Here is a 22464-nt window from a genome sequence, read left to right as displayed (position 1 = left end):
ATTCTGATGGTAACCACAGCAAAAACTACCTTACTTCATTCAAAAGGCCACATAAGCTCTGGTAATGCTCCTGGGTTTAAAATGAATTGAAATCTCCTGAAAAAAAAAAGGCTAAACACCATTCTGCTCCAGATCTCTTTGCTTTATTATAATGCTCTTTAAAAGATGACACTGCAGTTCAAGTCCAGTACCACTCTACAGAACAATGAGCAGTGTTCACTGAAATGGCCATTCCTGTGAACATCACAAAAAACACATCAGGAAAATTAAAGGTACAGTATAGTCCATGCCAACCAAGGTTCTGCTGGCATGAAAATGAAAAGAGGGCTCTAAAACTAGAGGTCACAAAGCCATCACAATCAAACTCTGATAATGGACATCAAAATGTTTCTTGGTTTCTGTTCACTGATTGCTCAAGCCTTTCTTAACAGGGTTACTGAAATTTAGGATTGCCAAAGGTGAGAACTGAAGTGCCTTGGCAGACTGCTGTTCCACTGTTTCTTTAAATGTATCCTTGATTAAATAATAAAGGTTTTACCCACACTTGTCAAAATAATTGCACAGATCATTACACTGACAAACACATTATGAACCCATGGAATGTTACAGTCTGGCCTGGAAAATAAAAGCAGCAGCATTATCCTTGAGGTCTCAGTGAGGAGGGAGAGTTGGCCAAGCACTTCTTGAAATATAATTATTAACAGGTTGCAAGACACAAATGAAACATTTTTAAATAATCCTTAAATCATAGGATTAGGGTTCTGCTTCAGAAACATTCTCCAAGGCTTTTTTTTCTTTGCAAGTGGCACTTAGCTTGAATGTCTGAAGATTTTTCTTCTTTCAGACTACCTGTAGGAATCCAGCTGCTATTTTCCCCAGTTGAAGCCATACAAAGGAACAAACCAGCATCAGGAAATGTAAATCAAACATTACAATGCCCAATTGTTGCAGTAATCATTGCAACTTCTGTGCTCTGCCCTTGTATGACAGAATTATTAATGCATGGTGTAGGACTGAAAAACTGGAGCTCTCCACCATACACGTGAAGCAAACAGTGACACTAAAGCCTTCACTGAGATTCTTGGCTGGATCTTCACTTCCAAACGTGGCCTCAGCTCCAGGAGGCTGTAATCAGTGCCTCTGTTTGTAGTGCTCAAGATTAGGCCAAAAAAAATTAAAAAAAAAAAAAGAAAAAAAAAAAGGAAGATTTGGGGAGAGAAAGGGGGATAAAAAGAAAAGCCTAACTCAAAAATGCAGTGTGACCATATGCATCCCCCCTAACTGCAGAAACTTCCCAGCCATCTACACACACACACAAAAAAAGAAAAATCCTGTAAAAAACAGGCTTTGCAAAAGAAAATGCCCTCATTTCATCCTCTCCTCTGGAAGATGTGATAAAGTGTTTGGATTCAGACAAATCCTACAAAAAATACCAATTTGCCTGGCACACTGAGGCACAAAACCCAGATGGTTTACTAATTTTGTGGCTAGTTACACTTTCTACTGTTTTACTGGGTTTTTAGTGTCTCCAGTAACACCTTTCTGGGATTTGTAACATTTTTTAACCACTCTACAGCACTGAAGAAAAAAAAAAAAAAGATGGCAACCATTCTGTCACTGCCTCCTCAACTGGAAGAAAAAATCATCATCTAAAGCTTCTGCTTGAGTAGGGCTCTGCCTGTTTAATTTGGAACATGAAGTGATAGGGAAGTAAAACCAGAGGGATTTAAACCAGAAGGAGAGAAAAATGGCTCCTGTCAGTTGTAGCTGGAAGTGATGTACAACCAAACCAGTTTTCTCCTAGGGAAACCACAGAGCTGCAGAGAACATCCACATCCCAGTGCTGCTGACTGAGTGGACTGATATAAAGCTTTCCTTGCTCCAAGCTGATACAGGAGGTTTATAAAAGAGAAACCATAATAAATTGGTAGCCAGGAAGCTGAGCAGCTTCCCATCACTCCAGGGAAGACACCAGCAGTGATTTTATCACGATGGCACTGTCAGATGATGACCCACTGCCTGCATTTTGCTGGCAACACTTGAAACAAGACCAACCAGGAGTCAGGGACTTGGGCAGAGCCACCTCAGCCAGGCTGCCAGGGACAGGCAGGACAAACACAAGCAGGCAACAGAGGTGTGTGCATAAAAATACAAAGTTCCATTTGACATGCAATTAGGCTTTGACCAAGGGATGCTTGGAACTGGAGAAAAAGCACAACAAAACTCTTGGTTTTCCAGCCAGGCTGTAAAGTCTGCTGAGGGGGGGCACAAGCAGCATCATAAACCAAGATCTCTGGTGTCTTCAGCACTTCCAGAGGGTCAGTGTGTTGGCAAGAAGGCTGCAGGCACCTTGCATGGCTCAGCCTGGAGTAGTGCTTGGGTTGCAAGCAGCTCTGGGTCCTGCTGCAGGAGCTTCAGAGACCTGCAAACAGGAGAAGCAAGAAGGGAAAAAAAAAAAAAAGAAATCCAAACTTGCAGAAGGGCTTAGAGAAGACTAGAAAAATATTCTGTGCAGCATCTAGAAGTTTCTACTAATAGAAATACAGGATCAAGCTAGAAAGGGAGCTACTTCTACTTAAACTGAAGCCTTTGAAATCTGCTACTTTTGAGGTGATTCATGATTTTCCTTCCTTTTTAACCTCTTGGTATTACTATAAGCTCAAAGACTTCTGTGAAGAGAAAAAAAAAGAAGCATTATTCAGGTTAAGTTCAGCAACTTAGGTTGGTTGTTTGCTTGAACAAAGTCACTAATTTGAAAAAGAAAAGGCTTTTTAGGGAGGTATTAACATTTAGAGGGGCTGCAGGAAAGAACTCCATGCTGGTAGTAAAGCAGATAATGCAACAACATCACCTGAAGTTTTCAAGTGAGCTGACTGGTTTTGGGCTCAGTGTACAGCTACAACACAGCCCCCAAAATGAAATGGGGTACAGAGGGCAGCTTTGTCCTTAAAGTCACAGTTCTTCTGTAAAAGTTATGCTCTGTGTCATGTAAAGCAATCTGCTGGGTCAAAATTGAGATATAACTGAATCTTCTATTCCATTCCTTAATGCTGATGAAGAGTATCTAAAGTTTCCAAAATAGGGTTTTTTTTCACAAGATCTAGGAAGAAAATGTAGAGAAATACATGGCAGAAATAGAGAAATAGGTTGATATATTAAAGATTAATTTGGAAAACATCTGCTTCATTTCAATTTTACTATTAAATCCAGACATCTGCTCATCCTGAAAGGGGCTTGCTGCCAGCTCTCATATTTTCCAACTACTTATTTCTGATTTGGAATCTTTTTTATAGATTTGTTTCACTGTCAAGTTGCCAAACAGATGCCCCAGAGTTCACAGGCAGCAGAAAGATTTCATTTTGATCAGAATGGGTAAAATAAGATAGGTAGGAGGAAGAGAGAGAAAAACCAGGCTATATAAAATACTCAAGATGGGAAAGGGGCACAAGTAAGGAAGGAGAATGTCACAGCTTTGCATGTTGCCTCTGCAAACTCTTAGCCCTGTGAGCCAGAAGAGCAAACAGAGCTTTTCTGGATCTCCCTTGGCAGCTCAGGTCAGAACTTTGAGTTTACACATAGAATTACCCAGCTCTAGATTCCTTATTAATTCTAAGAGAATAAAATAAGTTTTAAGAGACTAAAAAAACCCAACCAAACAAACCCTAAAAATTGGAAGTTTAAAAACAAAGCTCCAATCATCTTTAAGACCATCTCAAATTGCCAGACTTCATCCTGTCAGAGCAATCCATAAGGCATTTGAACTACATTATTCAGCTGCAGTTTGCTGCTTTATTTGCTAGCTTTTCAAGACATACCCTGTCCTTTGTTTGCATTCAACATCTCAGGTCATCCCTAATTATACAAGGGCTGGATGAATACCTAACAACCTACACATGCAAGATTGTGCCATGAAAAGTGTGCTTGCACTCACTTTTTCCTTTTGAAAAGGAAACATTCATACTAGGAAAGCCACCTATCCAGCTTCAATAGTGCAAGGAGAATGTATTTCTCATTATCCTTAAAAAAGGGAGAGCCACTTTGATGTAAGAAAAGATTCAGATGCTGCTTGCTTTTTTTTTTTTTTTCCCTCAACTGTGATAGAAGGAGAATGAATGGGAAGCACAAAAGTAAGAGATCAGTAAAGTCAACCAAGATACTCCAGTTGTGTGTCAAACTTCCTCCCCTCAATCAGCCAGCATAGCCTCCCTTTCCTAGCTGTGCAAAACAAAGTTACCAAGAGTTCTACCAGTCATCCCACACATCATCAGCTGAAGATGCCTTTTTTGTTGGCTTGGGAGGTTTTTTGGTCTTGCTTTCCCCTCCTGTGTTTTCCCAGTTGGTCTCCCAGTTTTCCCAGCTGTCACTGTTACTGTTCTTGTTGTTGGAAACTGTTCCTGAGCCCCACACGTCCCAGCTATCCGAGCTCTTCTTCTCTGTGGAATTGTCCACATAGGTCCAGCTCTCACTGCTTGGGGATTTATGAGCTTTTGGTGGATCTGAGTTGCCAAAGGTCTCCCAGAAGCTTTGATCTACAGCAGTGTTCTGGTAGCCATCCCCTCCACTGTTCTGGTAGCTCTCCCCCTCAGGTGGTCTTTTAGGGAGGGTAAAAAGAAAGGAAGGTAGAAATAAAATTATTTATGATTTAAGACAAACACAACAAAAATAAGTTGCCACCAAAATAATGCTACCCCCCTTTGCTTAAACAACAAATGAGGATGAAGGCAGAAAAATTAAATATATTGCTCTAAATGGCATAAACTTAATATTTAAACATTACAGGAGACAAAACGATGTGTTTAGAGAGACAGAGAAAATAATAAGAAAAAAATAAATACCTTTCAGCATTATCATCTGGTTTGCCAGAAAAAAAAGTAGTGACATCTCTCCATCCCTTACTTCCAACTCCCTGGACCTAGAGGGAAACAAAGACACTTCATTGATCTGGGCTGAACCATGACCTCTCCCCCAGGTCCAAGAGCAAAAACCACACAGACACATTCCTCCACTTGTTCAGATAAAAACCTTTCATCAGAAAGTTTCACTCACAGTTTATTAGTGTTTTTGATGGGCAGTTATGGGCTTGATGGAAAGAACACACATTTGACAACATCGTGCTGCTGGAAGAGGTGAAAAGAAGGTTGAGTTCAGCTTTTTCACCCAACAGCTTTTGAATTCTTAGACTTCCTTGACAAAAATGGTGGAACCACTCTTTATACAAAATTAAACTATGACAGCACTGATGCTTTGATGTTATGGTTCATGGAACCAGTACTTACATTTCCAGTGTCCTACAAGACACCTTTCACCTCGTTTCAGTAGCATTATTTCACTGCCCATAAAAAACAGGCCAAAAGTTGAGTTCTAAAATCAACATGACTGCTAGGAGAAAGCCTTGGGTTATTATAGCAGACTGGAGCTGCATTAGGAACACAAATTCTGAAGTGACACCCGTGGAAGTCACTATTCCAAGTCACAGCTACAGAGGATGAATCCCAGAATTCAGACTTAAAGGTGCCAGGCTCTACAAAGAAGAGGTGACATCACTTATTTTATTAAAGTTTCCCAACCTCTAAGGCACTAAGCTGGGACATCCAGTGCTAGAAAGCCAGATCCTCCCTGGTAACACTGTAGAAATTATCAAAACAGTATTAGGCTGTGTAGGACTCCTGTATTTAGCATTGTAGAGAGCACTTACCACATGACCAAGCAATGACAGCAAAACAAGACAAAGACAAAAAGGTACAGAACATTAGTGAGTTGAACAGTACAAATGCAATGCAAGCTGTCTCCATATTCTCTGGCTGACATTTTCGTGCTGTGTTTGGGTCACCAGCTGCCTTGTAACTCCCCGTGCCCTCAGAGAAACCATCAGGAGGATCCTCTCACACCCAGGTAGCTTTTTAACACCCCAGCAGAAACTCAGAGCATTGAAAATGACAGCTGGAAAATTTCTTTGGGAAATGTGGATATTTCCAAATTGGAAATTTCTATATCCAGCACAAGCAGAGAGTAAAAGTGCACTGGGGTTTTGTTTCCCAACAAACTCTTCAGGAGAATATGGAGACTGGCTTACTGTCTGGCCTCCTTAAAAGCAGGCAGGCCACTTCATACCTTGCTGGCCAACTGTGACACCCCCACGGTGACCTCCTCAAATATTTTCCCCTCTTTTACCTAAATGAATCAAAGTATTGGTAATCAGTCATAAAATAAAGTATTATTGAAAGCCTAAGACAAGCTTACTTACACTTAGCAGCTAAAAACAAGAAAACAACAAACCCAAACTGAAAGTGAACCAAAATATGCTGAAGTCAAAGCTAACAAAGTTCAGAAAATGATATTTAAAGTCTACTTATCTAAAATGGAGTGAATTTCAGTGCTTTGAAGTTTGTGGGGATTTTCTACTGATACACATCCAGTTTGAGGAAGGTATCCATCATCCCACTAATGCTGAGCCTAAAAACACCAGTACAAACAAAGCTGCAACTGTGACATTTTACAAACACATCTTATTATATAAAAATGGTTTGGTTTGAAGAGATTAAAGGTCTACCCCATCCATTTGCTTCTCTATCTTTTATACATGCTTATTTAAATATTAAAAGGGCTTTGAACTTTGCTCAACTAGGATAAAATTGGTGCCTTTCACCAATTGATAAATGGTAGCTGTTCCAAAACAAGTGACTTTATATCATCATAGATGTGCCAGGAAGTGATTACTGAATACTCTGGAAAGTAACACTCATTTAGAACAGCAAAACATCCAAAGGGAAATAAACTTTTTTTTTTTTCTAATATAGAATTCAACATTAAATCATCCTACAAACTAAAAATCAGCTCAGGGAAATGCATCCTAAAAATAACCTTGAAAATAATGCATCTAAGCACTCTGAAATAACTTATGGATTATTCTAGGGAATAGGAAACCCATTAGAGTCTTCTCCTGTGATTTGAAATGCTATGTAAAGAATGTTGAATTAATAAAGGTAATGCAAGAGAAATTATTTTGTAATGTGATTAAACCATTCCTTTCCAACTGAAAATTAATCCATATTCCAAAGTGGTGGGGGGGCTTTTCTTAGGGGAGCAAAATGAGTCTGCTTTATCAAAACCAACACAGTTGGGGAACAGGTAGGTAGGTAAGTAGAGCATCACATTCTCAGAAAAAAAAAAACCAAACTTCATCACAATTTTGGAGCTGATCCAAAACTCTAGAAGCACAGAACAAATGCATGCCAAATGGGGGAAGATGTAAAAGTGCATTATTTTTAAATATATGAAACAGGAAGGCAGCATTTTCCACCAGGGAGAATCTCTGAAGAAAATTCATAGTATCAGGGATTATTTTAAGGGCTGATTGGCTTTTTTTTTCTTTTTACATGTCCACCAGTATGGGCTCAGGTCATTGGGTGCTTCCTTCCAACCACTGCTGGAAATGCCATCAGCCAAATGTCCTTCATCACTAACAACTGCAAAGGGAAGATGAAAATCTACTTCAAGCTCATTTGCCAGCAACAACAACTGATAAAAATGTTACTTTAGACCACCCTTTGCATAGGAGTGAATGCAAAACCTGGCTACCATGTATTCTGAACAACTACTAAATAAAGGTTGCAAGAAAAAGGTTGATAAATTGTCCCTGTTCAGCTTAAACATCTCCTCTGCCCCAAATTCTACTGCCCAGGTGAGGCAGCAGATGAACTACAGAGGCTCAAAGGTGTTTTGATGAATTAAAACACTGGTGGATGGGTAAAACACCATCAACTCAACATTCAAAGGCACTACTAATTGATTATTGGTTTAATAAGTGACTTTTATATCCATTTAGGGTGCAATTCATCTTGTCCCATCCTCCATTACTGAAAGAATGAAATCTATAAAGTAGTATCTAATGGGGAAGAAGGCAACAGGTCTTGTGGACATGAGAAAGAGAGGGAAATTGCCCTCATTTAACTTTCTTTGGGAACATAATAGCTTTGAATTGTGCTTTCCCTTTACTTCTGTGCTGGTACATGAAAAAAAAACAGAAGGTGGCATTGACAAACTGGGCAGAAAAAAAGAAAAATTAAAAAATCACTCCCTAAGTCAGCACAACCAAGTTCTGCAAGTAATTTACTAGTTCCAAAGTTACCTTTTCCTGGGCAGGTTTGAGAACATTTTCATTTAATGTCTGACCTAACTCTGATGCCTATTTAAAAGCAAAACAAAAAGAAAGTCAGTTATAGTTTCCTTTTTTTTTTTTTTTTGTCTCAGCAGTATCTCCAAAGACACATGAAGCCTTAAGCTTTGATTTGTAAAAGCAGAATGAGCTGAAAAGCACACACAGTACAGTGCTGCAGGACACATTTAAAGAAAATAAATACAGATGCACATGGTAAGAGGTTGTTGGAGATGCCCAGAGCCCAAGCAAAGTCTGACCTTGCACTGAAAGCAGAAGCAATGGTTCAACCAGCAACAGCCCAGAAGATGGGCCCCTTACTAATCCCTGCAGCTGAATACTTGGAAGAACTGACCTCATCCACCCTTGGTTTTCCTTATGGAAATAGAACTTAGAGAATTAGGTAATTTTGGCCCATTTTCCACCAATTCTTCTGCCTTGGAGTGCTGTAATTGTTATCCATTAATAAAAGCCCAACTGTTTCTAAGGAATACACAAGAGGCAAAGCTGTGGCAGAAGATTTTTCGTAATCTTTTTTAACAGCTCCAGGTTTGCAGGGAGAGAAAACAATCAGCTTCAGAAAACTCCTGCAATCCAGAGCAATTAAGAGGGATATTGTACTTCAGAGGCATCTCACAAAAATGTACACCCAGAATATGTCAGCAAATTACTTTCACAAGATGATATTGACACAAAGAGCAGTGTTTGAAAATGTTTCATTAGATATCATTCCTTTCCCTGCTAAACCCTTTGATGGAGTTAAAACTCTTCTTCAGAATTGCCATATTATACTGAGTACCTTCTGAATTAGCACAATTAACCTAAAAGGGTCAATTTACTTGTTAGACAAACATTATTCCTAAGCATTAGCAGAGAATTAGCAGAAAATTTCATTTTCTAAGGGTTTACATCCCATCACTGAAATTGGTTTGAGTGTGAGCCCTCATTCAGAGTCTTCCTGGGGATGGGGCACCTTGAGCATCTTTCCTACAGGTGTGTAAAAAGCTTTTCCCTTAGCCACAGCTCTACTAGGATCTCCCCTCTCCCCAACCACCATTATCTCTAACATTTCTACTCCTTACCAGTTCAACTGTTATTTGAGAAGACAAAGGCAAAAGGTAACACCCTTTCCACCTAGTAAGAAATGTGAATGCAGATCACATGAGAGATGTTTCCATTGGAGGTGAGGCTAGAAAGTGTTTAAGAAAACCAAGACAGGGGACTTTTCATCTTTGAAAACTCCTTCAGCACCTATTAAACCTGACAAACTGTTTGTGTTCTATAAAAGGAGTGTAATACCCTAAGACTCACAGTTCAGGTATGCTCAGTGAAATCATTGCTAGAATCAGGAAGAATTCTTCCAGTATCCCTTTTACTCAACCACATAATTTTGTAAAGATGGAAAGGCTACAATTTTATTTCCATTTGACTCACTGCCTCATCTTTAACATTAGGACAGCATTCTGACCACCATTACACACACTGCCTAACAGGGCACTTAGTAAAGAGTCTGCCTACAAAGAGCAGCCCAGGGGAGTTGTTGCTGTACTGCATTCCTGGATCAGACATGCAAACAGAAATCCTCAAGTCATCTGTGGTCATGAAGAGCAGGGACAACAGTACAGCACACCTTCTGAGAGGGCAGAGCTTGGATATCTCTATCCAGCTGAACCTATTTGGAATAGGTTTGAAGAAACACTAGTGGATGAAACACACAACACTGCTCTAAACAGATTGGACTGAAGGCAAAAAGAAAAGACAGCTCAAGAGGAAATGCACAGGTTCAGCACGAGCAGCAACAAGGAGTCCATGCACAAGAACAGATGTGAGGGTGTTACCGGCTCTGGTTGGTGCTTGGAGCCCCAAAACTTTACCCAGACAGCAAGAGAGAAAGAGCAAGGAAGGTAGAAGCAGCTTTTAGCAAAAAATTGGCAGCATTTTTTCAAGCAAGTTAAGTAGCATGAATCTTTTCTGATTTTGACATCTACCGACAAGGCAAAAAGTGAAAACTTTTGGTCACTGGACACCAGATACTTTTAAACAATTATTACAGCAAAAAGATGCTGAACTTGCTCAACAGAGCAAAAGATCAGATGTTTCAGGAGCAAAATTTATGCTACAGTAACACAGCTTAGAGTCTAAAGTACCATGCTGCTGTCATCCTTGTCAGTAGATGTAATGAGCTATTACACTTAATATTTTATTTATTTGTGCTAAAAATGCTAAAGGAAGAATAATTTTCTAAAAGGGAAACTGCCAAGAGGAGTGAAAGAGGAAGACAAGTAGAACACAAAGGGTTTTTTTTCTAAGTAAGCCAAGCAGCAAATACTTTCAGGCTTTAAAGTATCAAGTTTGGGTGCTTTAAGGAGACTTTTTTGTTGGAAAACATGCAGAGGCTTGGCTTGCTATCCCCAGTGTCACCATCTGTCTGTGTACATCTGTCTGAACACAAGCTCCTGCAGTTTCACATTTGTTTTAAGCACAGCAGAGAGCAGAGAGCACACCTGGCTCTTGCTACACACCCAAGGAGAGTTCCAGTTGAAAATACAGCTCCTTCTATCAGACAATAATCCTTGTATTAATCATACCTTGAAAAATGTAATCCCTGTCCTCACTCAGAGCTTTGGCACAGTAAGAATCCTGTTCTTTTACACATTTTTATACACATACAAATTTAAAACTTTTCTGTGCAAGCACATCCTCCCTGTGTCAGATCTCTGTGCAGTTCAGGTCTGACTCTGTTCTAACCCTAGTTTGGAAAAGGAAATGCTTTGGTAATGGCTACTTTTGAAAACACACAGAAGCAAATTAATTTAATAACAATATGAAGCAGTTCCCATTTGTAATCTTTTCTTTACCAACAGAAAGATGGTTTGCATCATATCAACAAGAAAACTGCTTCAACCACATTTAAGGCTCCCCAAAATAAAATAAGGGTATTTTAAGTCTGCAAGCATGAATTAAACCATTTCATTCTACTGCCTCTCCAACACACCTGACAGCTACACACAGCAGAGTGTCACTGTTTATTTCTTCCTTAATTTGATCACTGCAGTTGATTGCAATTCTCACAGAAACAAAAGCTAGAACCTAAAATTACTGTGCACCTGAAGGATAAACACACTGGGCTGTTGATAATCAAGTCTAAATCAACTGGTGCAGGGAAATCCATTACATTTAAAGCCAATCACAGTCAGTAAGACAGAATCTGTAATCACCTTTTGACTTGCTTGAGATCCAAATCTGCTTGCCTGTGAAAAGAAGCAAATACATTCAAGTTTAAAGATGAAAGGATTTATTTCTAGTAAACTCACAGACTTAGAAATGCTGCATGATCCACTCCAAGATGGATGGATCTTTGCCAGAATTTCAGAGTGAACACAGAATGACTGTCACCTAAGTCAGTGCAAAGCTGTAAAACATGCAGAGCATGAAAACCATCCCAAAGCTTTCCCCTGGGCACAACCTTTGCCCAACAAGCTCTCTATTTAAATTGAGAATAATGCTGTAGTTACAGGAGAGTGAAAGGAAAAAACATAAAACCATCAGCAATTTGCAACTTGGTATTAAATTCTTGCTGAAGAATGCACTTTGGCCTCACTTGGCATAAAGTGAAATTTCTGCTTTATCAAGAAAAAGTTTTGTTTCTGAAGGGAGTATAAAAATGGCAGTTGAGTTCTTCCTAGAGGTCCAGCCATCAAATTTATAAAAATGTCCATCCAGAAATATGAGAAATAGTTAAGGCAGACATCCACATTCAATATGCATCTATTTCACATGCTGTAAGTAAAAATACAGAGTTTAGTTTGTCTTGGTAATACTTTTAAAGATAAATCCCTATTTGAACACTAACCAAATCTCTGAATCCACAAGAATTACACTGAAATATGTCTTTACTTACACCCTCTCTAGCAGCTGAGGCAATTTTGCTTGCTCCAGTTGTAAAACTGCTCCAACCCTTAAAAGAGAGAATGCTGTAAGCTGTGTGTGAACACTAAGAGTGAATTAGCAAGAGTTCTGTGTTAAATTAAACCAGAATATTCTCCAGTACAGCTTATCCTGTAGTCATAAGATCAACCCACCAGTGACAGCAAAAAAAATCAGTCTCACTTCACTGTAACACAGTGATGAACTTGGATTGTGTCCCAACAGCTGCAATCTGAGCAAACCTGAGCACTTCAGGTGTTATTTCACTAAAAATGGCTACATGAAAAAAAGCAACCAAACTTTCCCCAAGAAAAGAGAACAAAAGAAGATGTTGAAACTTTAGGAAACAGATTGGCTTTCCAACAATTCATAAAACACCCATTCAGCAACTTTCTCATAATAAATACATGCAAACAATCAAGCTTCAAAGTGCTTGTTTCCTGCAAATTTTATCTTTAAAAACAAAATAAACAAAGCTTTATAGATCAAGTTGGACAGTGCAGTCAGCACGTTCTACAGAAAATGCTCCTTCTGATAAGGAACAGCAGAAAATAATGTTTACACAGAAATATAGCAGGTGTGGGGAAGAACAATGATACACAGAGAAAGGGAAATTGGTTTCCTCACCAGGATGAATATTCATGCAAGTATTCAGTCTCACTGCAAGAAATGACTTAAAATTACACTGCAGTATCTATCTGTGGTCACAAGAGGGCATTTTAATCATAAATTTCACTGAGATTCTGCATTCACACAATGGTTGACAGTAACTTGGTGACATCTCTCCTTTGCAGGCTTAGCACATCTGCAACCTGGTATAGATCTGCCTTTTAATCTGGACTCTCTGGTCTACAATCTATGATATATCCAGAAAATATTCAGACCTGCACTAAGCACCCTCTGGGATCACCTGCAATACTCTCCAAAGACTCAGGACTTTTTCTATTATCTTCTCATAAAATTATTTAAAAAACAAAACAAAACAAAACAAACCCAACCACAAACAACATGGACTTGTTGTGGATATTCAGACTGGCAATATAATGAGTCCTTTACAGAGGACCACTGGCCACCAACCCTGATAAAAAACTTTATTTCCAGGTGACTCCAAATGCCAAATACTTTCCAGCAGTGTTACTCTGCAGCCTATCAAAGCACCAATGTGTCTCTGACTTCAGTCCCATTTTCCTTCAACAATGCATCTCTCACTATCTCTCCTTTAATCATGACAACTGTTCAGCCATATGCTGTTATCTCTTCACACCCTGTCACAAGTATTTCAAATGTTTTCCTCACTGCTCAGGGCTTCTGGCACCCATGTACACACACATTTCACTTGTTTCCCACTGAACATACCTAATATGGTTCATCTATTTAGAGCATTACCAGAATAACTGCTATGCCAAACAGGTAATTACTTTTTTTGTCTCCAAGCCCTGTTGAGTATCAGTTCTTAAGCCTCATTTCCTTATTTTCCACACATTATCCTTAAGTTTTCCTCAAGTTTCTTGCCTTTTAAAGTCCACCAGTATCATCTTCACTCTTTGAGAACACAGTCAATACTTTACACCTCTTTTTTATCTACCACAGTCTGTAGTTTCTCCACTCTGTTTATATTCTCCCATAACAGGGGGATAAAATAGAAAAAAAATAGGAATTCAGGTCACAGAAAGCAATTCCTTACCGAGTACAAGGAAGACATAGCATTATTCAGGAAGTCATCCTCTTTTTTTGGAGGGTTTACTGTGTTTCCAAACCCCACGTAACGATTTTCTTGGCCACTACCATAGGAAAATGAAGAAATTATCTGTGTTAGCATGTGTTTCATTAAAACCCTTCAACCAACCTGAAAAGCATAAAAGAATGACAATTATTTAACAGACTTGAAAATACACCTGGGGAAAAAAAAAAGTCCTAAAGCACCTAGCACCCAAAATACAAACCTACTCACTTCATAAAGACATTAACAGCAATAAGGATCCACTGGGGGGGGAACTTGCAAATTAAAGTGTCCCCTAAGCAAGCTAATGTGGTCTTAATGAGTCTCCAGGCTTAAGAGATCACTGACATCAGAAGTTTGAGTAAATCCTAATAAAGGGATAGATGAAAATGGGAAAGAAAGAATAAAACAGTTGTTAGCTTTATAAACACCCCTGTTCAACTTGAATCACTGTAAGATTCTACAGGCACTAAAAAATCCCTAGTTTGGAGCTCACCACAGAAACATTTGGAGTCACAAGCTCTTTCTTCAATGCTATTCAAACATTTTTGTTACTCAGTTGCATTAAGAGGCACTCTCCTTCATTTTATCCTTTATCATGTATTAGTAACATATTTTTAAGAGTAAACTAACAAGGGAATCAGGCATGTAGCTGTAGTATAACATCTGAGCCTTTGTTATGCTAGGGGCCAGGCACTCAACAGGTTAATAAATATTGCATTACCCTTGGTAGGAGTTGACATCATCATTTAACCAGTCTTCAAAAGCCTTGTCAGAAGAGGCAGCTGCAGTCTGAGATTGTCCAGCAGTACTACTGAAATGCAAGATTTAAGCATCAAACCATGTCAAGCAAAAAGCACAAGCTCAGCAGTGCAGCTTCATGTGTATCATCATCATCCAGCTGCAAAATTGATTCTCCCCTTCTGGTTCCCAAGTAAGGAACTCTAATGCAACCACTAAAAGCCACTGGAATTTTTCCATGAATACAGCAACATCAGGCAATGCTGCTCTGCCTCTGAACTCACTGGGTGATGGGCATCAAGCTCTTGTTGATTGATTTACAACTGCTTTTCAGTGAACTTAATAGTGCAAAGAACAACAAACATTATTTGAAAAGCAGAAAAACCCAAAACTGCTGCAGTCCAGCTTTGAGGCTCCAATGAGCAATCCCCACCCTAAGGAAAAAGTCTGTTCCTTCTTCCTTGGCATTCAAGCACCAACTGGACAGCACCTGAGGCTGTGTCACTCTGTGCGAGTGACACCATGGCTTAGTGTCAGGCAAATGAGAAAATAAGAACCTCTGCTCTTGCTCACTTGTCTCTGCCATGGCTTAAGATTCGGGTGGAGGAGGTGGGAATTCTTTCAGAAATCAAAGCCCTGCCTACTTTCTTTTCCTTAAAGTCAGCAGAAGAAATACTTCTTCAGACAACACCACTGAGAATAAAGCCAGCAGACATTCAGACATGAGGTCTGGATCCTGCTGTTGCTCTAGATGACAAGAATACACACCGATGAGTAGAAGAGAGAGACATTTTAGGCTGAGGTGGGGTCCAGTTCCTGGCAGGAGAAGTTTCAATGGACCACTCCTTGCCTTCAGCTACTGTAGCTACCTGGAGGAGGGAGGAAAATCAAAACAACTGCTTGGTCAAAGTTTTCAGACAAGTTATACACTGGTTCTGTAAAGTGAGGATGAGTCATTTTTCCTATTTGCTGCTCATTTTCATGAGGAACTGATTTTTTAATTTTCTTTTTTAAATCTCAGCCTAGTAATAAACTGAACACTGGTTTTATTTCAGGCAACTGACTTTAGGCAAGTCCTCTAAACAGGCAAATTTGGTTTGAAGAGGAAAGGCTGGATTAATCATGAGATGCAAGCACTAATCACAGAATAATAGAGGAATAGAAAGAGGTGGATTTATACTCTAGCCTAGGGCAGCTAAAACACATGCACAGAATTTAAAAAATCCCCCACTCTCTTTCAAATAACACCACTCCTCTAATCTAAGACATTACTTCAGCAAGGCAAAATAAAACTCAGGAGCTCTTTGCTTTCATCAAGATACTTCACTTTAGTCAACCATCTCCTAGTGCTAGCAACTTGTAAAGATGCAAAGAGAAAACACACACAACAAACTCCAAAGCTGCAGGAATATCCCAGAGAGCATGGAATGCACTTTTGTAGCTCTTCCATGGCAAAATCAGAATAAAAATACATTGTATTTTAAGGCTCTAAGCTGACAAGCTCAAGTTGTTTGCCATTTCATTTTTTGGAAATGCAAAACCTCCATAAAATGATACTGAATTACAGTTATAATTTGTTTGTTTACAGCCTCACCAGTGTTTGCCAAGTTAATTTACCATTTTGTTACTACACACACAGAAGATTTATCACTTCAGACAAAACCATGCTGCTGAAGGAGCAAACTGCCTGCTGTGGACTGGGACAGCTCCACTGATGAACGAGTTGCAAGAAATGGGAGCAGTGAACATCTGAGTCACTGCAGCCAAGTGAAGAGAAGAAAGTTCCCACAGAAAATTCTTACCAGAGGTGGGAAGGAGCACTGCAAGCCTTATCTCTTCCAAGAACCTCTGTAGAGGTTCTAAAAGTTGCTACTTTGCCTCCTTTCCCCTTCAAAAACAAGTGCTAACTTTGATGTTTTCAGACAACAAGGGATCATAGACTCATAGAATTGGCTGGGTTGGAAGGGACCTCAGAGATCATCGAGTCCAACCCTTGATCCACTCCCCCCGTGGTTCCCAGCCCATGGCACTCAGTGCCACATCCAGGCTCTTTGGAAAGATCTCCAGACACGGAGAATCCACTACTTCCCTGGGCAGCCCATTCCAATGCCTGATCACCCTCTCCAGAAAGGAATTCTTTCTCATCTCCAACCTAAACCTCCCCTGGCACAACTTGAGACCCTGCCCTCTTGTCTTGCTGAGAGTTGCCTGGGAAAAGAGCCCAACCCCCCCCTGGCTCCAACCTCCTTTCAGGGAGTTGCAGAGAGTGATGAGGTCTCCCCTGAGCCTCCTCTTCTCCAGCCTCAACACCCTCAGCTCCCTCAGCCTCTCCTCATAGGATCTGTGCTGGATCCCTTCACCAGCCCAGTTGCCTCCTTTGGACCTGCTCCAGCACCTCAATCTCCTTCCTGAGCTGAGGGGCCCAGAACTGGACACAGGACTCAAGCTGTGGCCTCACCAGGGCTGAGCACAGGGGCAGAATCCCTTCCCTGGACCTGCTGGCCATGCTGTTCCTGAGCCAGCCCAGGATGCCATTGGCCTTCTTGGCTACCTGGGCACACTGCTGGCTCATGTTCAGCTTCCTGGCAATCCAAACTCCAAGGTCCCTCTCTGTCTGGCTGCTCTCCAACCACTCTGTGCCCAGCCTGGAGCTCCCCATGGGGTTGTTGTGGCCAAAGTGCAGGACCCGGCACTTGGAATGTTGAACCTCATCCCCTTGGGATCATCCCAACTCTCCGCTCTGTCCAGGTCCCTCTGCAGAGCCCTCCTGCCTTCCAGTTGATCCACACTCCCCCCCAGCTTGGTGTCATCTGCAAATTTGCTGATGATGGACTCAATCCCCTCATCTAAATCATCAATGAAGATATTGAACAGCACTGGGCCCAACACTGATCCCTGGGGACACCACTAGTGACCGGCCACCATTTTGATGCAGCCCCGTTCAGCACCACTCTCTGGGCCCGGATGATGACACATGCACAAGAACTTACTTGATCTCTAAAAAGAGCTGCAGCTTTGCTGTTGTATTTCTCTTGCATTGTCCAGCAGGGATCATAATCATCCTGAGACTCCAAGAACTCCCGAAATTTGCTGTTGCCTCCAGCCTTCATTTTCTCCAGCTCAATATCCTTCCACTTGTCCATGGTTACAGAACGTACAAAACTGAAAAGCAGTTTAAAAAAAAAATTAATTTATAACCACAGCTTTTATCACTTCCTGCTACATCAGGAGGGACAAAAAGAAAGCTGATTAAAACCAACTCAAAATTTGGGAGTAAAAAGAGCACTCTCCAAGTGTAGAAGCATAGATCATCACAAAAAGGTGGCCAGATCCACACTGAAATAAGCTAAAATCATAGAATTTGTAAGAGGACAAGCAGCAGAAGGTGATGGTAAGAAGCAGCTTGCTTAAAGTCCAGGAATTGACCGAACCCACTATATAAAATAAACTTTTCACATACATCTTTACTCTGCAGCTTTCTTTCCTATGTATTTTCACAGTTAGAGTTAAGTGACCTGTGAGGAGTCTGCTCATACCAAAGTACAAGGTCACAAGGGGGGAAAACAGCAAGACATCATTCTCAGGAAGGCTCTTTAAAACCCCTATCTTGACTTATTTCTCTTTGTCCCTAAAGAAACACCCTCCACTTTATCCTCATCTCAATAATTTCATTTTTTTCTTTCATCTAAGATATGGAGTAGTTCCAAGCTCTCATTTCCTATGCAATTTCTACTCACTAATGAGCTTCAGATCACCCCCTGAAAAGCAAAGCACGTACTTCTGCATGGCCTCCTTGATTTGGTGATTTCCCTCCTGGATTTTCTCTCCCTTTCTCATTTGAGAAACTGTCCCATGCTCTGTCCCTATCACACATACACACTGTGAGTCTCTGGAACACATAACAGTTCTTATTCCATGGAGTCTTATCTCAGTTGAGTATGTTCCTTGGAAAAAAAAAGCAAAAACTATCATTTCTATTACTAAAAATTTTATAAAAAAATAATCTCCTGAACAGAATCAAACTTTTAGACACTTGCATTCAGTACGGACTCTGTCAGTCACATACTGTGACTTCTTTTTGCTGAAGTCTCAAGCTGCTCTAGCACTGCTTCAGTTTTAATTGTTAAAAATTATATAAAAGCAGAGAGTAAAAGGAGTGCAGACTACCAAACACCTCCACAACTTCAACACCTAGCAAGAGACACTGCTCTCTACAGCTGGACATTACATAGTGGTACTGGGGCAGCACCTGCCCCAACTAATCACACCCAAGATACAGAGAGTAAAGCTCACTTTGGAGAGGAGCATGAAGCAAAACTGGTAAAGAAATGTTGGGTTTGAGACATTCTATACCCTCCTGAAACAATTCATTCCATTCACAGCCAGAATGCTTCAAAGGCTGACCTGAGGTGAACTCCCAAGCCTCGGTGTTTTCCTGAGCACTCAAGACAGATCCAAATTCCATAGGTCACACTCACCCACTGGGGGTTAAAAGCACCACATTCAAAACAGACCTGAGAAAAGAAAAACAATTATTCCCAACACTCACTCATCACTTGTCAAGGTGAAACTTTCCAAGCTCAAAAAGTCAATCAGGAAAACGTTACACACAGAAAAGCAACTCAGAAGGGAAGAGTTCTTAGCATTTGGAAACATCTTCCCTGACACCATAAGCTTCCTTCAAATATTTATTTATGCTTCATGGAAAGAAACAGTCATTAACTTGCCTGACTTGGATTAGAAAAATTACTCTACTGACTACCACAAGGCAATGAGGCAATACAGATGAGGAAATTGAAATTAATGAACAAAGAACTCAACAGCCCATAGCTGCAGCAGACCTCAACATACATCTGGAGTAGATAAAAAGAAAATTCAGTTCTACAAAAGTGATCTAAGTAAGATTATAGATTTCTCACATTGTTCTCATCTTGTGCTCTGACTTCCTTGAGAACTTTCCTTGTTCTTGGACTTGCCATGATTCTAAAAAGGGAGAAAAAAAAAAAGAAACAAACCAAATCATATTGAAGCACTGCTAAGATCTTACAAACATTTCTCTGTGAAAAAGAGCTTGCAATCTAAACAACCAGATCACAACCTACTGCAGAGGGAAAAAGCCCAAACAAAATACCAAAACCCCACAACTTTTCCCATGAACTTTAATATGCTTTGGGGGATTTAGTAATCTAAATTCAGACACTGGAAAAGTGAAATTCAGCCCCAGATGGGAAGGGTGGTGATAAACATGAGAAGAATGAGTAGCACCACCATCCAAGATAACATGGGTCAGAAAGAAATAAATTCAACATTGTGCCTACAGATTATCACTGTTAGAAGCAGAAGTTCTAAGTTATACTCACTGCCTTTTATCTAAATCCCTCATTCCTTCATAAACATCTTGCTGACAAGCACTTGATTCTCTGTAATTTAAAGGACAATGTTCTCACTGATGATCAGAATATGCTGCCCTTCAATCTTAATGGATTTGTGCTAAACAAAAAAAGGTAAAATGTGAAAAAGAGAGTTTAGACTGAGAAAGTTTCTGTAATTAATGGTGAGTACAGCCTTCCAGCCATCCTGCATCAAATTAGAAGTGTATAGGATTACTTTAATCAATAATCAAATGGTAACTGGGTAACTTTCAGAGAAAAGGAAAACAAAAGTGTGGTGAGTGACCCCTTGTACAATGAAACATTTCTGCCAGTATCATCCCAATAACAACATTTAATTTTTTGTCATTTACTCATGTGCATGTAAGGAAGGATAAAGCACCACACAAATATGTGCTTGCTCATCCTAAAAAGAGACCATAACCACATCTATAGGAACTGAAGTCTTCAGTCCCACCATTTGTCACTGGCAACCTAAGGGAAAATTCTCCCTCTGCAGCACAAAGTACAGCACCAGTTTCAGATCTCTCATTCCAAGCTGACAGAGGAAGCAATTAGCTCAGGGTTGGCCATAACTGCTTTTATTTTTATTTTTGGAGAGAAATGTGGAGAAAAACCTCCAGCCAGCTGCAGTCTGAACCCAGAAGCACCAACTTCCCTGACCAAACCACTGTCTGCCTGGTGGGAAGGCAGAGCTTAACCCACACATCATCCTAAAAGAAGAGGCAGGAACTAAGGGCACCAGCTTCTCAACTTTCTCTTCTCCACTAAATCATCTGGAAATGAAGGGGCACAAAGGAGGCTCGAAGCTTTCTAAGATGTAATGGATTTAGAGATACTTTGTATATTTCTGTTTTGTTTCAGGAGTAAATATTGAGGTAATAACTGTGCAGACAACATAAAGAAGCATGCAGTGCTTTGATCTGATGTAAATAGACATGAGCCTAAAGAACAGGTTTAGTTTAGGAAGAAGTTTCCATTGAAAAATATAAATATTATGGACACAGAGTAACAAGGAGGAAATAGCTTCAGCCAGACCAAACTCACACTCCTACTTCCCAAACAATCTGACAAGTATCATATGAGTTTCCACGTAAGGAAACTTTGGTTTGCTAACAGCAATCAAAAGGGTACGAGACATTTTTTAAGTGGAAAAGAGCCACAGGAGGACTTTCTTCCTCCAGTGCAGCAGCAAATTCATACAGCCAACACATAAAGCTCTGCAATTCAGAGTATGAAGATGAGGCAGGTGACGTGCTTGGTCCTGAAGGACCTCAACAGGTCTCACCAGGGCGAAAAGGTTCCCCCCCAAAAAAACACATTTTGAACCAAATGCCATAGCACAGGCCATGTTCACCTTAAAATATGCATTATAGAGTACTGCATACACAGAATCACACAGAATGTTTAGGCTGGAAGAGACCTCCAAGATCATCCAGTCCAACCTTTTGACCAACACTATAATCTAACTACTAAACCATGTCCTTAAGGACCAGGTCCTTTTAAATACCTCCAGGGATGGTGACTCCACCACTGTCCTGGGCCATTCCCATGCTGAACAACCCTCACAGTGAAAAAATATTTCTTAATATCCATCCTGCTGCAGCTTCCATCCATTCCCTTGGTCCTAGCACAGTTTACTAAAGAAAAGAGGATGTTTCCCTCTTTGCTCCAATCTCCAATCAAGGGAGGTGAAGGGAGTTATAAAGATCTCCTCTTCTTCAGGCTAAACACCCCCAGCTCCAATACACTTCAAGCCGTGCCCTTTCGTATCCTCGGAAGGATAAAACCTTACCAAAAGCTCCACAAGAGACGTGAGGAGGGCGATTTCTTCACCTACACCTGCGGTCTCTGGATCCAAGCCGAGTCCTGGAGGCCTCCCTCAGAACATGGCCCGACGGCTGGCAACCTACCCCGGCTTCTTCTTGACTAGAAAATGAATATATATATATCTATATCTCTTATTATTTTTTAAAGAAAGAGATTAAAATCCAGGGGAAAGGGGGGGAGAAGCTGAGGCCTCCGCCACGCCAGCACCTCCCGCCTTCCCTCAGGAACCCCCCCCCACCCCCGGTGTGACAGGCGGGGGAGGCCGCACCCGCTGCCAGCGAGGCAAAAGCCCCCGGAGAGAGGTAAATTACAAGAAGAATAGGAAGTGAAAAGGCAGGGATAACACACCGGGCAGCTTTGAAGCGGTAACAAAACCACCACAGGTCCCGGTTCGAGTCTCGGTTCCGCCCGGCGCCGTCGCCGCCTCAGCCGCGGACGGAGACGTTGCGGGCCCGCAAAGCATTGTGGGTGCTGCCTTAACCCCCTGAGGTGCGGCGGGAAGGAGCTGAGGGGATGGAGGCTTCGGCTGAGGGAATTGAAGCTTCCAGTGAGGGAATGGAGGCTTCGGTTGAGGGAAAAGAAGGGATCGAGGCTTCCATGGACCGAGCTGAGGGGGGTCGGGGCTTCGGTAGAGGTCCCGGGGCCGGGAATCCGGCCCCGGGACCTCTACCGAAGCCCCGACCCCCCTGGGTATTCCTGAG

At 40.9% G+C, this 22464-nt stretch overlaps 1 protein-coding gene across 5 annotated transcripts; it reads right to left on the bottom strand.

Annotated features, from left to right (window-relative positions):
• Positions 1-121: 121 nt before the first annotated feature.
• Positions 122-22216, bottom strand: ARFGAP1 (ADP ribosylation factor GTPase activating protein 1). 5 transcript variants are annotated; one of them, XM_030463021.1, is made up of 14 exons: positions 22112-22216; positions 21729-21862; positions 19463-19526; positions 18948-19057; positions 17534-17705; positions 15312-15412; positions 14527-14613; positions 13767-13863; positions 12057-12113; positions 11374-11406; positions 8129-8185; positions 6112-6171; positions 4836-4912; positions 122-4591 (listed from the first exon to the last, which is right to left on the bottom strand). In XM_030463021.1, the coding sequence occupies exons 3-14, from the start codon at positions 19520-19522 to the stop codon at positions 4243-4245; spliced, it is 1260 nt and encodes a 419-aa protein (XP_030318881.1). In that variant the 5' UTR covers positions 19523-19526; positions 21729-21862; positions 22112-22216; the 3' UTR covers positions 122-4242. The 5 variants fall into 5 exon arrangements, with proteins under 5 accessions (XP_030318881.1, XP_030318879.1, XP_030318880.1 ...); XM_030463019.1 differs by having other exon boundaries at positions 14527-14616; positions 22112-22210; XM_030463020.1 differs by having other exon boundaries at positions 14527-14616; positions 21729-21857; positions 22112-22210.
• Between the last annotated feature and the right edge of the window lie 248 nt (positions 22217-22464).

This window comes from Calypte anna, chromosome 20 (genome assembly GCF_003957555.1).
Source record: "Calypte anna isolate BGI_N300 chromosome 20, bCalAnn1_v1.p, whole genome shotgun sequence".
NCBI lineage: Eukaryota > Metazoa > Chordata > Aves > Apodiformes > Trochilidae > Calypte > Calypte anna.
The sequence above is the reverse complement of the archived record's forward strand: the minus strand, read 5'-3'. Positions and strand labels throughout refer to the sequence as shown.